General features: G+C 36.4%; 1 protein-coding gene across 3 annotated transcripts in view; it reads right to left on the bottom strand.

The window, feature by feature from the left end:
• LOC140143013 (glycine receptor subunit alpha-2-like) overlaps positions 1 to 18,634 on the bottom strand; it is a 67,297-nt gene that overhangs the window by 15,969 nt on the left and 32,694 nt on the right. For all 3 annotated transcript variants that reach the window (XM_072165046.1, XM_072165045.1, XM_072165044.1), the window contains exons 2-3: positions 10,898 to 10,983; positions 7,679 to 7,746 (exon numbers count right to left, since the gene is read on the bottom strand). In XM_072165046.1, coding sequence (XP_072021147.1) covers positions 7,679 to 7,746; positions 10,898 to 10,937 — 108 coding nt within the window. In that variant the 5' untranslated portion in view covers positions 10,938 to 10,983. The remainder of the gene's footprint in view (positions 1 to 7,678; positions 7,747 to 10,897; positions 10,984 to 18,634) is intronic.

Genomic DNA, 18,634 nt, shown 5'->3' on the forward strand with positions numbered 1-18,634 from the left:
GGACTAGCCCAGATCGCACGGCAAATAAGTTAGCAGTTCAGAAATTGCAATTATTTCCCAGCAAAAGCCGACGATCAGACATAAATGTTAAAAGGGGCATGTCCAGATATCAACGTTAATTTCATGGTAAGCTTAAAACGCATTGAAAAGTTGCAGTCATTGAAGTTGCAGTCACCAAAAATATAGTAGAGAGATTGCGAAGAGGCGTTAACTGCTAACGCCATACGGGTTACGTATTACGACATCCAAACTAGTCTCCTACATAGCCAGTTTGTGTCGGTCCTAACGCTCGTCGTTCCTTGTATGTTCGTGATAGCCGCATACAGTCTGGCCCGAGACTAGATCCATACGCAATTGCAATTAGCTCATGGCGGCGCTGTGATGAGACAAATATATCTAAAGATATAGGAAGCACCCATTGATTCACCTTGCGCGCATCGAACCAGAGAAGAACCCACTTTCCTCGGTACTGATATGCAAATACGACTGGCTGTATCTATTGCTCTAAGCATTCAGTCCAGATTGGCGATATTTGAGTTTTGAGGGCTATTGGACAATGAGTAGGCCTATTGTGCACACGTGTATGCTATTTGTCTAAATCACCTAAACAGAGTTTGGTGTTGGATTGCCCATTACAGTTTTGGAAGTCGCCAAAAGTGTGGAAGTGTAGGCTATATTATTCGAAAAACAAGAAATAAACCCCATTATCATATAAATTGGTACCCTTTTACTTTTTATAGCAAATTGAAAATAGATAATTTAATATGCCTAGTTCGATTACTGCCCATCAAACAAAAATATATTAGAGAAAACGTTTATTGTTGGGTTAAAGGGTATGAGTGTCAAGGGTGAAATGTTTTAATAATTAAAACATTCAAAAAACATTATTCAAAAAAATATAACATAATAGACTTAAGTACACAAAATGTTTACCAAATATTATTTTACTATAGCATTTCGAATTTTGGTTTAAAATGTTGTTGTATATATTTTTTTCTCCAGTATAATACGTTTTAAAAAAGAGTTTTGGTGTTCGTGGGTAGTATCCATAAGACACATACTCGGACAGTAATGAATACATGAATACAAAAGCCACCTAAGTCCATGGGAAGTGATTTTGAGAGAAAAACCTGTGTATCATTTTAATTCCTTCAGTTAGATTTACCTGGTCAATATGGTAAGTTGTACGTGCAAATGAGTGGATTAACCTGTATTAGGTATGACGATTAGCATTTCAGGGACTTCGTGGGGTTCATTTTAAATTTTGGACTTAGGTGGTTTTTGAATCATATACAAAGACAACAATGTTAGAATGAGATTACCACTAGTAAGATAATACAAAATAAAGCGCACAGGTATGTATAATGTTGATAAGCATTCTGCCATGTAATATAAACCACACACTTTCTTTTATTAAACCCATATTTTTTTTCAAAAGTCACTCTCTAGCAATGAATGTGTTACAAGTGGACTTTTATACATACTGGATTTTAATCAATGTGTTACAAGACTCAAATCATGGAATTGGGTGATTCTTTCATACATGCTATTGTTCACATGCTCAATAGACACAGAGGATGAATTTGAGTTGTTCTTTCATACATATGACAGGCCTATGTAAAGCAACACTTTCCCATGCTTAACTCAATTTGGTTTAAGTATGGACTTAGGTGGCTTTTGTATTCATATATTCAGTTGTTTAAAGGCATATATATTGGAATGTCATCTTTCCCTGGGTAAGATCTGACAGCAGACCAGACCATGGCCTGAGGGTAACATGAGTAGGTTTCTTTCACCTTGAAGGCAAGGATAGTCTTGCAAATATAGGCTAACTTTCCCCTAGGTCATCTAATATGCCATGAATTAGTAGGACTACAACTTGTATCTGGTCAGTAGTACTCCTATGTCCACATCTGTTATTTTTATGTGCGCCTTTAACGTAAGAAATAGCAATGGTGATAAACGATCGACCTTACATGAACTGCTGTCCAAAGCAGATAATTAATATCGCATTATGTCGTAAAACGACATAACGCTTGGATGAACTCAGCAAACCATTTTGGCTGTACTCCCTAATAACGAAGTGTCGTCGTTTTATCACCAATACTAAGAGCGCCATCGATTTATCTGTGATATGATCTTATCTCAAAAAGCCCAAATGAAGTTAGATGAGTTTACCGTAGAAAGGCAGGGGAACTAATCCCTTTATAAACTAAAACGTAAAAGAAAGAATTGCTTCAAATCATGGATTGTGAAATAGTAATGCTTGTTCATTTCTCATATCTAATAAAGGAAACATCTGCTCAAGTAAATCGTCTCACGTACAACTAGCTTGTTATTTAGAGTCAAGTTTCAAAATGACCGTGTAAATAAAACTATAAAAGTGACGCCTTTCTGATCAGCTATCCAATGCAATAACTTATGTCATCGTAAATAGCCTCAGGAATAATAAGCTTGTCATTTAGAATCGTCAGACGTTTCAAATGACCATATAAATAAAATGTTAAATTGACGCCTTCCTGATCCCTGATCAGCTATGCAATGCAATAAATTATGTTTTAGAGCATTTCAAATTAGGGCTTGAAATAGGATTGACGATAGGGTTAGGGTGATGTTTAGAATCAGAGCTGGTGTACGGGTTAGAGCTTATAACTAAGTTATCGGGTGTTCGTACTATTGATACTTTGGATTATTGACGTGTTACCAACATTTCAACCTGTTATTTATGCTATGACTTTGGTTAAATTCATTTGAAATGTTCGATTTAATTTGACTTTATTTGGGCTGGGATTTCATTTTGTAAAAGGGTAGCATTTGTTTGTAACAAGCTTGTATTGAAAGGATATAAATACTGGTCGGGATACTGGTACACATTGATTTAAGTTAGCTCAATTTACACGACTGAAATAATCTTGGCCTACAGCTAAATAAACTCAATACGATTACTATCCAACAATAAGTAGGTCTGTGCGAATTGGTGGCACGGGCGTACTGTTGAGAATGATCAAGTGGATTTGTGCAAGAAGGCTTCCTCTGCAATAGGTGCCAGGTGTCATCTTTAGATACACTATTGAAGGCAGTAAAGCTATATAATAAGGCAGTTATTGCAATGATGGCGTTCTTGGCCAACGCCTCAATATCTTTTCTACATTAGACCTGTGTATGACTAAAATATATAGACGTTATCTTCGTTAGTAACTGGTAACAAGCTATTATGCTAAGCGTTTACAGCACTGTTTTTTAAACGTGTATCTTTTATCAACCCACGGAACCTGTGTTCGTTTTCGCCTCTTATTACTGTAAAAAGATATCGCAGTGTAAAGCCAGAAGACACGTCTCGTCAATCGGCGTGTTCTCCAATATGCCAAACACTTTCGTAATAGTCTATATTTATAATAAGGTATAATCCCCGACTGCATTCCATATTCATTATTTGACTAGACTGTTGTCGTTGCTGGCAGACTTTTTTTCAGTCTTACTAAGATATTATAAGAATGGCCAAGTGGACCAAAAAAACCGTGTAAGATTATACGCGTAACGTATAAGATGGCATCTTGGACGTGTACGATTGCATCGTATACGTGTAAGATCCCATTTTATACGTTGTAGAATCTAGCGGGTGCTTAAATTGACTATTCATATATAAAGAACCAATATTTAAACTACAAACAACCTGTCATCTTACACGAAATCATCTTAGACCAATGAAATCTTGCCATAGCACTTTTATACGCGTAAGAATTGCCTCATTAGGGATGGACGGTATTCCAATGGTACATACGAAGAGCGCCGAATAATCTCAACCTTGATATCAATATCATTTATACAATTTCATTTAAACAAATCCAATTGATTATTTGGTAAAATGATGTTAAACATACGAGGGGGTATCCAAAAGTTTTTGACATCACCCAGAAGCGAAGGAGCTATATCGATGAAATTTTGTCAGTGTAATTACTGGTCCTTCTGTACATTATGGTCCAAAAATGGTCTCATAAGTATGTTTACTTTTTATACAGGTGGCGCTAGATGGGCAGTAGGCGCATAACCTGTGCAATGGTGAAAATTGAGGCACGCAACGTGATTAAGTTCCTGCATTTTTGAAGGGTTAGGCCTACAATGCTCAGAAAATCTATGATGAAATGAAAGCTATCTACGGTGATGATTGTCCATCATCTGGCACTCTTGCTTTTTGAAAAAGGAATTTCCAAACTGGCCACATGTCCCTCACAGATGAGCCAAGAAGTGGACGTCCATCACTTTCCGATGATGCGGCCACAGTGAAGAAATTCAAGAAAGTGGAGGATCTTATCATGAAAAGGTTACTTTCTTGAATTTCTTCACTGTGGCCGCATCATCGGAAAGTGATGGACGTCCACTTCTTGGCTCATCTGTGAGGGGAACAGAGACATTACGTCGTGAGAGGGGCTTTCGCAGCGCGCTAGGAGGATATTTAATAAGCATGGCATTCAAACATCATTTAAGCCACACCAGACATTAAGAAACATTCTGGTCCACCCAAAGGACAAACGCGATTCCTTACAAACCGCTGAATGCGTTTACGAAATCCCCTGCCGCAACTGTGAAAAAAACCTACATAGGTGAAACCTCTAGAGTTCTAGGTACGCGACTTAAAGAACACAAAACCGAAGCAGAAAAAACCTCAACTAAGGCTTATACCAGAGCTCAGAGGAAGGCCTCGGTCACCGGTGAAGTCAACAAATCCGCTATTACTGACCATGTAGCGGAGGATAATCATGTGATCAATTGGGATGACGCGAGCATAAAGGACAGAGAGCAAAACAGAAACAGAAGACACGTAAAAGAAGCGATTTGGATACGGAAAAGGGGGCCCAACACACTCAACCGGGATGAAGGAAATCACTTCCTGCCGCACATCTATGACCAACTCCTAAAACCACCTAAAACAGCGCCACCAACGTCACGCTCCAACAGGAAGCAGACGAGGAGGACTGGGAGAATTGGTCAGTCGATTTGAGAAAGTGCACGAAACGTCATTGTTAGGTATGTTTAACATCATTTTACCAAATAATCAATTGGATTTGTTTAAATGAAATTTTATAAATGATATCTACTGACAATCCTGATGAACTTGTTTACGGTTGATATCAATATGTTTTTACTGTCAATATAATTTTATTTTCACCTATCGCGTATCGTCCATCACTAAAATCCAAATCTTACACGTATAAGAAGTCGAGGATGTTATAAATCTCAAAACGTCTTGACATTGGTAGAAGTTTGTTACGCGTGAGATGATTAGTTGTTTGTGATTTCTTACTCTGTGATTCGTCAATATTAAGAGTCCCGCTTCATTCTTACACGTATAAGATGCAACCTTACACGTATAAGATGTAATCTTACGCGTATAAGATTTAAACCTTCTACGTGTAAAATGCAATCTTACACGTGTGACCTTACACGTTTGTCGTACACGATTATCGGACCACTTGGCCATTCATAGTTTTATGTTCAAATACATCTTTCTAAATTGTTCGAACGTACGTTTTTATTTCAGAACCGTTTTCTAAAGCGGGTGTTAAAGTGGATTATGATCATTGAAGTCGGTATAATCGTCAGTTTTCGTCTATGCCAATAATTGCACAGCAAGCATTACGACCGCTATAAGACGATTAAATAGTTGCCTAAGCCACAATTTTCTAACAAATTACAGTCTAAATCTATAGTTACAAATCACAAATTGCTTTACTTTCGTATTAACGTGGCTAAGGTCATCATCTCCTTTCCAATACTGGCCGCGCCCAGCGCTGAGGATATTATCAAGTTTGATAAAATGTAAATAAAATCGAAGTTAACAACCTGTCCTTAGAATGGTGTGTCCAAAAATGGGTGATTCATCCTTCCAATATTTTGTTTGACTTTATTCAATTTTAGGGTGTCGTTGCATATGGTGATATATGTTGTTTTATAATCTGTAACGAGTGTAACAGAATGTTGAGTAGCGATTCACGCGTTTGTTAAAATCAGGCCCTCGCAAAAGTGGAAAAATTACACGAACATTCGATTGCATCTGCTGAATATGAATGGAAATGTAATATGTTGGGTGTTTGGGTGGGGGTGGTGGGAGTAACAACAACAATTTACATCCAGATTGCATTGCCTCTCTAGATATGGATCGTAGTGATTGGAAAAAGCTTTAGTCACCTGCTCCACAGTCGTTTAAAATGGACTAAATCTCTTTATACTCACTTCAAAGTAGCTGTTAATAGAACCAAAAGTTATTGAAATTTGAACTTTAGTATTAATATCAATTGCGCCAACGTACTACAAATTAGCTATTTTTGGTTGCACAATTATTACGTTTTGAAATGAAAGGTTACGCTACCTTTGGAACAGTGTATACCCTTTATTGAAGCAGTCCTCATTTTCATTAAACAAAAATGACAAAATGTACATTTCGACACATCAACAGATTGTTTTTTGCTTTTAAATATCGAGGGTCAAGAACTAGCCATGATTACAGCAATCTCATTCAGGGTGACAACGTTCAATGACCCAGTTAACCTCCAATTGCGGAGTACGAGTTTCTATACCCAACACATTCACACATCTCATTCTTGTAGCATAGTTCATTGAAGAACAATGCCCTGGAACATTGCGATGGAATATAAAGTGTAGTGTAAGTGATATCTTGATTTGAAATGTAAACTGCAATAACGGATATCACGTTACAGATGAAGCGATTAGATGGAGAGGGTTAAAATATTATGAAAGATATAAAATCCTCACCAGGATTATAGCAGTGCGGTAAGCACTATGATCTCAAATATACTCATCTCTAAGGACCACAATATCCCAGCAAACACAAAACGTTTTCGACATCATTCGCAAAAGGTTATAAAAGGTTGTCAGAAAACGTTTTAAATGTCAGGTTTTATAAAGGGTACATTAAATGTATAAAACGTTTTTATAACATTAAATAACATTTGTTGGTAATTTACTGCACAGAAAACACAAATGTTTTAGAGAAAACATTTTAATGTCGGGTTATATAAAGGGTATAAAAACGTTTTAATAACATTCCAAAAACATTTTTGAAAACTTGGTACAAATCATTCTAAACAGAATGTTATTTTGGGGTTGAAAAATATTTTTGCCCAAAATATTTACAATAACGTTTTTGAAATGTTTTGACGACCTTTATATAACCCGACATTTAAATGTTATTAAAACGTTTTGTAAAAAAAAAACATTTTAAGAACATTTCTGTGTTTGCTGATTGCAAATATTTTAACATAATGTTATTTAAGTGTTGACAAAATATTTGGCCAAAAATGTTTGCAAAAATAGTTTACAATGACATTTCGAAAACATTTTAAAAATATTGTTGTAGTGTGTTTTCATACAAAACTTGTTTAAACGATTTCATGACCTTTATATAACCCGACATTTTAATGTTATTAAAACGTTTTTACCTAAACCAAAACCCAAAATATAACTTATTTAAAACATTTTAAAACGTGTTTGTGTTTGCTGGGATGTTTGCGCATCCGTGGAATGGCATTTGGACATGCTAGGTACCCAGACTCGTATTCTAAAACTTGAGGTTCACGTTGGACTATGATTGTTTTTAGGTTATTGAACTTTGCAAATGTGAACGAGACCATTTACTGAAATTGATAATGCAGGATCTTACCATAGTCGAAGCAGATATTTGGCCTAAGCTTTCAACCTCCAATCCAAGGTCAACGTGAACCGGCGGACCTAATGAAGAGATCAAGAAAGTTCAACAGTAATTAATTTTAGTAATCTTAAAAACAGCTGTTTTTATGTAGAGTGATGTAACAGAGAAACAATTTCCTTGTCTTTTGAAACTTAACTGCATACAACACAAATTTATTGTTCAGTTAAAATGTCGATTTCATTCACACAAATGGCCTCGGTGCCTCAGTACTCCTTGAAAGTGAGAAAAGTGTGAATACTCAATTGTCAGTGGTAGAATCGTTGCAAGATACTCAGAACAATGGCGAGGCGACAGGTTGGACTTCCCTCTTGAAAATTAACTACTGAAAGGGTAATGTTTCATTTTATTCCCCATAGGAACATATTTCGCAATGCAATAACAAGGCTTTTAATTACTGAATTACTCTGAATTATTACACTAGCTACAAGCCTGATCTTAAAACTAAATTGAAGACCTGGGCGCAAGAAGACCGTAAGTCCACTTGGCCCCTCAACATGTATAAACTAAAGTTGTGTATAGTTTCGTATAGTTTGGTAATGTTTTATACATTTTCAGGGGCCAATACAAATCTTTCACAACCTTTCATGATGTTTCAACCCTGGGACACGTATTAAACATTATAAAGTGCTTTCATGTTGAGGGGCCAAGTGGAATTACGGTTTTCTTGCGCTCAGGTCTTCAATTGTGCATAACAAAAACGGGCATTAATGGTCCCTCCGTAGAGAGCACGGTGGCCGAGCGGAACGGGCTCCTACTCATAATCGGACGGTTGCAGGTTCTAGCCCCGGCGACGCCATCGTGTTGTGCCCTTGAGTAAGGTACTTTATCTCGATTACTCCTCTGCACCCAGGTGTTTATATGGGTACTGGCATTCTTAAATGCTGGGAAGGTAACAGACTCGCTGTGGAGGAGGTGTAGCGATCCCCTATAGCAACATTACATAGATGCCCCAACATTTCACCACATTCACCGTAATAGGAATGGGGTGTTTCAGTACATGAATAGCGCAATGTCCCGACCACCCTACGCTTTTATCCCTATTATATTCCTAACTATACATTATCCAAAATATATTTTGTTTTCTTAATATGTCAATTTTGGAGGCTCCACACTCTGTCGAAATTCCGTGCAGAATTTCTTATGATCATGGAAATGACGTATATCATGTATATTGTGTTTGGAAACAAACAAGACATCTACAACAATGATTTACCCCTCCCCTCTCCCCATCAATCAATGTTGGAACACATTGGGAAACCCCTGAAGACATTGGTATTTCTCAACATTGCACGGGGGAGAGGGGGTGACAGTTTTACACGCAAGCGTTCCAAGACTTATTTCGATGATTATTGTAGATCGCCTGTTAGTAGGTTGCACGGACAGCTGCTTGTACTGCGATCAGAGGTCCTTATATCCTTTGGGTTAATTACTTGGCCTATGATCTGTATAATGACACACGTACCAGAGAAAATATCTTGTTTCATGTTAAGTCTCCAACCACGTGTGTTCAAACAATTACAAAACAAAAAGTAATTGTAACAGTAAACCCTGATTTAGCGTATTTGTATCCCGCATAACAATTAAATTATTAAATTAATTTGTTTTGATACTACATGATACTAGTTGGAGACAAAAACCAAAATCATGTTATAACCCTAGAACTAGTTATACTACCCCTAAGTTTTTTATCCGTCGTAAAACATGCGCGTCTTTACGCCCAAACGACTTACGCTAATCGTGGATTATCTGCATGTTATTTGGTAAGACTGATGATCAACATCATGCACATATCTCACTCTGTAATTTTGTTAATTTCGATCTGTATCTTCGACTGCTAGATAAATCATGGTTTCTGAAATCGACAGTCTCACTTACGAGATAACAAATGAAAGGACGTCCTTGTAAAGCCTTTTAATATTGTGATGCCAGATCACTTTTCAAAACAGGTGAAAGATTATAATGGTGGGTTACCTGTGATACTCAAGTCCCTGATTAATAACCTTCATCAAACATCACAGAGGTATGGAATGGAAATAAGTGCAGAAAAGACCAAGCTGATGACCAACAATCCTTCAGGAATCAATGAAGCAGTGGAAATAAGTGACCAAAGGCTAGGCACAGTAACCAGCTTCAAATACCTTGGTGCGATTATATCAGATGAGGGGTCAAAACCTGAAGTGCTTTCCAGGATTGCTCAAACAACCAGTGCCATGGCAAAATTAAAGCCATTATGGAATGACAAGAACATCTCACTGGGATCAAAAATCAAACTGATGCGCACCCTCGCCATATCCATCTTCCTGTATGCCTGTGAAACGTGGACACTGACAGCTGACTTGGAAAGGAGAATACAAGCTCTGGAGTTGAGGTGTTTCCGGAAGATCCTTAACATATCATATAAAGATCATGTGACCAACGAGGAGGTGCGGACCAGAGTGAAGCACGCTATTGGTCCCTACGATGACCTACTAACAACAGTCAGGCAACGTAAACTACGTTGGTATGGCCACATCTCTCGCTCCTCTGGTTTAGCAAAGACAATCCTACAGGGTACAGTGGTTGGTACAAGAAGAAGAGGCAGACAGAAAAGGAGGTGGGAAGACAACATAAGAGAATGGACTGGCCTGAACTTCGCCACCTCACAGAGGGCAGTGGAAGACAGGAACAGATGGAGAGAGATTGTCAAGATGTCATCAGTGGTGCCCCGACGACCAAGCCGGTTAAGGGAGCAGTAAGCAGTAAGTACCTGTGATTTGGCTTTTTGACAGTTCTTTTTGCTTTGGTTTGATAAGAGACTGTCCACATAATGTATTACTAACACAATTAAGTCTCAAAGCGCTACATTTAAAAAAATCACTGTATAAAAAAGTTCAAAATGTTACCATGGTTCCAGGCATGATATAGAATGAAATTAAGCATTAAACATTTTAAATATTAAACACGTTTTCACAGACTTGATCAACAGTCTTAGAAATAGTGAGGAAGATTATTCCTGAGTTCAGCTGCAGCAGAAGTAAAAGCACCCCGATCACAAGATTGAGTTGACACTGGTGGAGTTACAAGAATAAATTGAGAAGTAGAGTGATAATACTTGTTCCATGAAGAATAAAGTTTGCATTATGAGAATTTTATGTGTTCTGGTTTTGCATAATCTCTACAAACAGTACTTACCCCCATTATTTGGACGCAGTTTGCTTCCATCGTCATTCATTAACTCATGTAATGCCGTACTCACATTGTTTGATTGTTGAAATGATCTGTAAAAATAAATAAATAAATAAATAAATAATAATAATAATAATAATAATAATAATAATAATAATAATAATAATAATAATAATAATAAACTGAATGTTCACCTCTATTAAATTACTTTCGACTTCGAGGCAACATTATTATTAACAGCACACGTTTTTACTATAGAAACGCTGCGAGAGAATTCAAGACATCTACTCAATCTGACAGTTAATGCTAAATTACAATACTATACATACGTATAGACAGGCTCAGTGTTTCTTGAAATGTTACTTCTAAAGGGCACTGAACGTAAGTACAGGTATACTCTAGTCATCTTAAAGGCACAAACAATCAAAATGCAAGGATAGAAACAAAATGATGCTCTATTTTATACTATTTTGCATTGGCGAATCAGTATAATTAGTGACGTCAATTAGGTGCTAGCTTTGCACGCGTCTTTAAATTCGTGCACGTGTACGCCAGCGATTAGAGTACAGGCTCATGATTGGAAGCTGCACCCACATGAAAGGTGAATTAATCTGACGAAATTAATAACAAATCCTGATAAAACAAATTAAAGATAATTTACTTCAATCAACTCAACTTTTAAATTGTTAAATATCAAATAGCCATTTTCTAGTCTTGCCAATTTGCGATATGATGTAAATCCAATAAATGTATATAAATTTCAATCCAAAACAAAATTCATCACATTCCCTGTCCGCGCTAATTTGATTACTGATTTGATATTTAGTCCGCACGAAATAGTCGTGCGGTAGACTCTTTCCGTGTTTATTCACCTGTAACGAAATGTCATTGAGCATGTAAAATAGAGTAATAAAAAAAAAAACCAAAAAAAAAAAAAAAACAAGCCCGACATCTCAATGTAAAAGCCATGGAGCGTAAACTGTCTTATTTGCATAACAAGGAACCAATTTAACAAGAGCCAACGCACTTTATGTCAATTTAGTTGGTACCCGGTTTATCATGGATAGGCTATCCTCAATACGTGCAGTGCGCATAATCCTTTGGATATTCGCGAATCAGTTCGCGAACCGTAACGTCGGTCATATAGGGGCCTGGGGGGTGGGGGCATCGACCATGATGGAGGTGCACGGGGGATGCACAAGCCATTTGTGATGCGATCAAGCAAAATCAGTCGGAACTCGGAAATATTAAATTTTCAGTTTCTTATAGGATAGTAAAAAGCATTGCAAAGCTGGATTTTGCAGAAAACCCCAGTAAAATTGAACAACCATTTTCAAAGATATGAGCAATTCAAGAGTTTCCAAAATAAAAGGAAACAAAAGGAAATATTGCCTTTGTTTGGCTATATCTCAAAATCAATATTTCCGAGTTCCGACTGATTTTGCTTGCTCGCATCACATTTTTTGTCAATTTTCCTATGGGGTTTTCTAAATTTTGCAATCGATTGGGGTGCCGTGTCCCTATGACGCTACGCCAATGGATTTACAACTAGGCAAATGTGCAAGTATTAAACTAGACCTACTGCGCTGCAGTCTTACAGCTGGACCTGTTTACCAGGGTGGTCTTTTCTGTGGTGGGGGATTTGTTCCGTTAACCTAAGAAATTGGTTGGTTTGCTAATTCAACCCCTCCCCCCAAAAAAACATTTCACCCCGTAAAACACCTAAAGAGATTCCATCGAATGATTCCAAATACTAGGGCATACTATGCTTTATATTACTTTCGTACAACGATCAAATGCTGAAATTGGTAATGAATAAAAATGAGACAGCAGTTACTTTGTATTCAAGTTACAGCATCACATGGTAACGTTGTTGTTGTTGTATAACTTGCACCGTAATTAAAGAGGAAAGAGCATTGTCGCGTAATGATACCATATATTAGGGGAAAAGATTATGTAATAACTTGCTTTACTACTTGAGTTTCCTAAAACGATGTTACAGGATTACTCTCCATGTATGTTGAATAAATACAATTTTCAAAATAAACTATGAAATTGTATTTGTGCTATACAATATGTTGATAAAACGACCAAAAAAAAACAACCAAAAAAACACCAAATTGGACGTTCAGACACAGTAGAAGAGCAGCGTTAAACAGGTTTGATAAGGTGCTTTACCTAAGGTAAAACCATTTACAATGTCAGTAGACTATGCTAAGTCTTCTATAGGTTGTGAGCACACACCCCACTGCCACACGCACATAGGGTATATATTTATGTTCATTTCGAAATGAAACTTAGCCACAAGGCGAAGATTGGCCGTAAGAAGCTTTTAGTTAAAATGATTTTCATTATGCTAAGGGGGAATCTTAATCACAATCAGCTAAGATTTTAAAGGCACCGACTATCCTGTTTATATTGATCTATTCTTGGGATGGGGGTAGGATTATACTGTAGACTGATAAATTTTTGATTGGTTTTTACACGTATAGGCAAAATTAGAAATAGGAACCTTCTGCAGCTGTATATATTATAATGTACTAACGTTCTCCGGATTGGTATAAGATAAAATAATATATATCATAAAGAACTTTACTATTTAGAATTATTCATTTTCGAAAATGGAATTTCAATCTTAAATAATATTACGTAAACAGTTTCAAGACTGTGTCATTTCCTCAACTATCTGCCTTCTCACAACCCCATTTTTTTCTATAGTTTTATTTAAAAATAGGTTAATGGTGCGTTATATGACTATGACCTGTATAAGAGCAATCCTGGTATTAATCCATTAATCGCTATCGACACATCACTCACCTCCATCTCTCATGAGCTAAGGGTGTGTTATTGCTCATGCAAAACACCCATACTATTATATCGCCGGGTTCATCACATAGTGGCGTATTGTAAAGAAAACTGTAAAGTGCACTTCGGAGTAAAAGGAGCATGAAAAAATGGCCTGTGTTGTTGTGTTGTTGCAATAATCTCTAATTCATTGTATGAAACTGTTTCCAAGTGTTCAAAGCACCGTATTGTACTATATTTATTTCATATTTTAGCTTTTAAATGGGTAAAAAAGGATTCCAAAGTTATAGGTCAGTATATGAAACGGAAAAATGCCATAAACATAGGAAAATGTGCGTCACATATTGGCGTATCCACTATGCACCACTTTGAGATAAGCTTTTTACGAAAAAGGCGCATCACATAGTGGCGTATCTTGATCATATGGTCATGAAACGCTACTATGTGATGCGCTTTTTTCGTAAAAGGTGTATCAAATAGGGCGTATACTAGATACGCCACTATGTGATGCGCCATTTTCTACTTTTTGTACAAATGTTTTTTTACTATAGTGCCAATTATTTAATTACTAGTCAATTTATATGTTAATTACTTAATTTTCAGCTTTGGGACTTGGCGTAAATAAAAGAGAACGATATTTAAAACCTATATAACAAAAATTGCAAAAATTACCAAAAATTACGATACGCCACTATGTGATGAACCCGACGTTATGTGAAGACAGCAGCACCATTTTATTACACGAGAAAGTAAAGTAATGGCTGCTATTTGTCTAAAGGCTATTCCCGTACCAATATAAACCTATGTTTTTTGTTTGTATGATTGTTCATTTGTTTCCCTTGACAGTTCATTTACTTATTTTCGTCACATACATGATTAAAATATAGCAAGTAAAGATTGATTATGTGAATTTTATTTTGAGCATTTTTTTACACATGTTAAATAGTTGTCTGATTATGTGTATGTCGATATTAGGGACATTCTGGATCCCAAAGCCAAATAAAATGATGTAACTTGGTTTGTTCTCACGATGCTTCGAGAAACTCACTCGGATCTTCCTTTCGTTAATATGCAGCTAACTAACCAAAATTAAATTAAAGGTAAGAGAGTACGCATTTTTTTTGCCGGTAATGAACCTGCCGTGATCCACCATTGTATATACAGGTCAATCCCAAGCCTTCCTACCACAGAGTATTAAACAAGCCCACTAAAGTACACTAACATAAGGTACCAACGTGCAAATGTACCAATATATTCTGTTCTGTCAATACCACAGAACATATAGAGTAAACATGGATCCCTTTAATCAGAGACAGGATTTCTGATTGTTAGTTATTTGCAAGAAAACCTAGAACCGGGAGATCTAACATAAAATGACATAAAATTGCTTTGATTTTGATGTACATATTCCATCCTCTGGTGCACTTTACAGACTCATTCTAAGCACAGGACAATAAACCTGCAACGATTTAATTCATATTCGTTCATCAATATCAACTACTGCATTATGAGCGCCATAATGTTAACTTATGGAAAACATATTTTCTATCAAACAATTATTTTACACCATCTCTTAACACACCCCAAATAATGTTTTATCAGTGCGATTTATGCAGAAAAATATACCATATACTTAATGTCAAGTTTGTATTACAATTCGCTGTGAGTGAGATATGGTAAGGTTTTAAAACTCGTTAATATTGCTTCAACTAAAGAGATCTATAAATTGGAAATACGTCTTACACAAATTGACAATAAATGGATGTTTTACATTTCTTTAATACTTGGAACTTTAACTGCCTATTATGCTGTGTCCAGTAATAATATTACTTGTTGTAGACACTTAATTTTTAGCATATGATACATCCTCTCCTTCACCCGACCTATATTAGGAATGCATTAATTGTTTAGATTTTAAATCATCAAATAGGAAATTGGGAACTTGGACAAATCCACTTTGGTGCACTTAAACAACCTTTACTGATACACTGTAGGTTTCATTAGAAATTTGACAATGGCTATTAACTTTGTGCATCCTCTCTTGTAAAAACGCGACTGTGAAATCGATCCTGACTGTCTCCTGACCTTAATCATAGGAATCACGGCAGTGTTGCTTGACCGAATATGGCCCAATATTAAACATGTGTATAGACTCCACGCAACAAACCCACCGGAACGGTTTAAAAATTGAAATGGCAGCCATGTTGGAGGAGAGCTTTAATATCACAAAGCGACAGGTCCCTAGATCGATTTCATAACCATTCAAGAAATATCTCAATAGTGAAAAGCTGAATACATTTCTCCTACGGTTATTATTATTTTTTAATTTCGTTTGTTCATTACAAATATGCTTGACAGCTCACTGTTGTAGACTCTGTTTTGCTTGCAATCACCTTGTATCAATATTTTTCGTATCAACGCATTATATTGCAAAAGCGTTACTTAATGAACCCTATTATCAAAAACTCGAATCGAATCAAGGTCTTTCCTTTCCGAAGATGCGTAAGTTTAAGAGCTAATTTGGCTGAATCGAGCCACTTATGCACGGCTATTACCCAGAGGATGATTTAAGCACTTCCCACCACGCCACTGTGTTGACTTGCGGTTAGCACAGCTGTGTGAGTGAACATGACACCACTGCTCGCACATTGCATTGACGGGCATGGTTAAATTTGAATTTGGACTGATATATTTACCATAAAATCGAATTCAAAATGCTAGTCGATTTCACATTTTATGTTACCTACAGAAGGTGTGAATTATCCTTTATGCATACATCACTTTTGTTCTGAAATCGACCAAGTAATAATGACACACGCACAATTCTTAAACAACATCTTTTGCACAGAATTCAATGGGATTTGAAAAGTAAAGTGGCAGTAGAAACTCTAGTGATAACACGTTTGCAGTGCATGATGGGGCTTCCTTAAATCATCCTCTGGCTATTACCTCAGGTACAGCATTCTTGTTTGATATGTTCCCATGATGCATTAGTAAACGCCAGAGTCACGTTGGATAGATAAACGTGATACTCTTGAATATCAGGTAGTATGTTACGCATGGAATGATGAATGGTGGGAAGAATAGTGACACATTTAAATAAAGTGGTTCTTCGTTGAACCAAATAGGCAGGTAATTCGAATTTACGAGAGTCATACAAGGCTATTCAAGAAGAAGCTCACATAAAGGTACCTATACAAATGAAGCTATAAATCACCGGTTGATGTTTTATATTATTTTGGTAAGCTATGTGAAAGGTATGTGGAGGCTTTGGCAATAATAAGTCTTTGAATCGTTAAATGGTCATAAAACGACATGGCCATAACCACAGAGCAGATATATTTTAAGGGGGCACACGGCTCATTTGTATGGCATACGGACTCATATACATTGTATATGTTGTTCATTTGTGTATTATATGAAGAGCCTATATTGTATTTGTTTATTTGTTATGTAGAGCGATTATTAGAGCCCTTGGGACATGGTATGAGGTATAGTCCGAAACCGCATGTACTAGAAACTCCTATTTTAAATTCCGCACTCATTCCATGTTAACATTACATTTGTATCGCCCCGAGGCCCTGCTCAATGGAAAACTTGAACTTGTTACATAAAAAGAAATGCAAATAAAAAAAGCAGGGATTCAGGGAAACAAAACAAAACAAAATAAAAAACAAAAAAAAACACACAAAAAACTAAACAAAACAAAAACAAACAAACATATAACATATTCCAAGGCACTACACACGCTCATCACCATCACATCACATTAACTTTAAATGTCATTTCACAACAGATGACTTAATGACTTCTTAATGGATAAAGTAAGTTGTTAAATGTCAAGAAAGTAACGATTGCATATATGAGCCTCCTTCCTCTTGACAAAGTTCAATATTGCTTTAAAAAAGCCCACTTAATGGTATCTCAAATATTAACCTATTATCTATGAGTGCGAACAATCGCTTTCAATATCAAACGCAAAAACCCAACCCAGTGTTTTGTTTATCGTTTAGGTCAAATCACTGTGTTTGCTATAGGAGATTCACAAGGGTGCATATCTGCTATCATAGTGATTGCTGACCAGATCAGGGTGCTATTTTTATTCCAGTCTTGAAATGGTCAGTCAGGCAGTGCAGAATCAATTTATATCAGTTACTCAGACTTCATGTTGAGAATTTCTATTAAAAAGTAAACTTAGTTGTTGTAACCTTAGAGTACTGAAGTCCATACCTTTAAATTAACTCGCTCGGGTATAGCATACAAATCCGCGCTTAGGAAATAACATGTAATATGCACAGTTGCCTGTGTCGGCATGGTTGGAAGATCTCATTGCTGTTGAGTTATATCATAACAAATAATGCTAAATTTGAATTTATACTTTCATCTTTAGGAAATAATATGTAACATACATCAAAACTATTCTTGATTGAAAAAAAATCAAAATAAGAGACATCCCACCTACAATAAGAGAACGCATGGATTATTCCGACACAGTTGTGACATTTAAAAAGTAACTGAAGAAATAAGAGCAAAATGGTATTATCTATAACCTTTGGTTATGTTTCCTTCAATTATTTCAAACCAAATCAAACTACTGTTACAATATCTAATTAATTTGTATACATGAATAAATTATTTTAATATAATACGCCATTTTCAGTTAAAACATTTCCCATCCTGATATGTCAGTAACGGTAACGCGTTGAGGCAGCTGTATCACGTTCACACGCGAGTGCGTGTGTACGTCAGCGCTTTGAGCGAACACTGGCGATTTTTAGCTGCGCCCAGTGAAATGCGCACTGACGTCACTGCAACACCAGGGTGGAAAATATTTTAATAGACATCAACTGCATGTTGATATCATCCATGCAAGTTCATAGCCAATTAAATTCAAACTACACAAAAAAGTGTGCCATTTTATGACGTTGAAGATTTACT

This window comes from Amphiura filiformis, chromosome 20 (genome assembly GCF_039555335.1).
Source record: "Amphiura filiformis chromosome 20, Afil_fr2py, whole genome shotgun sequence".
NCBI lineage: Eukaryota > Metazoa > Echinodermata > Ophiuroidea > Amphilepidida > Amphiuridae > Amphiura > Amphiura filiformis.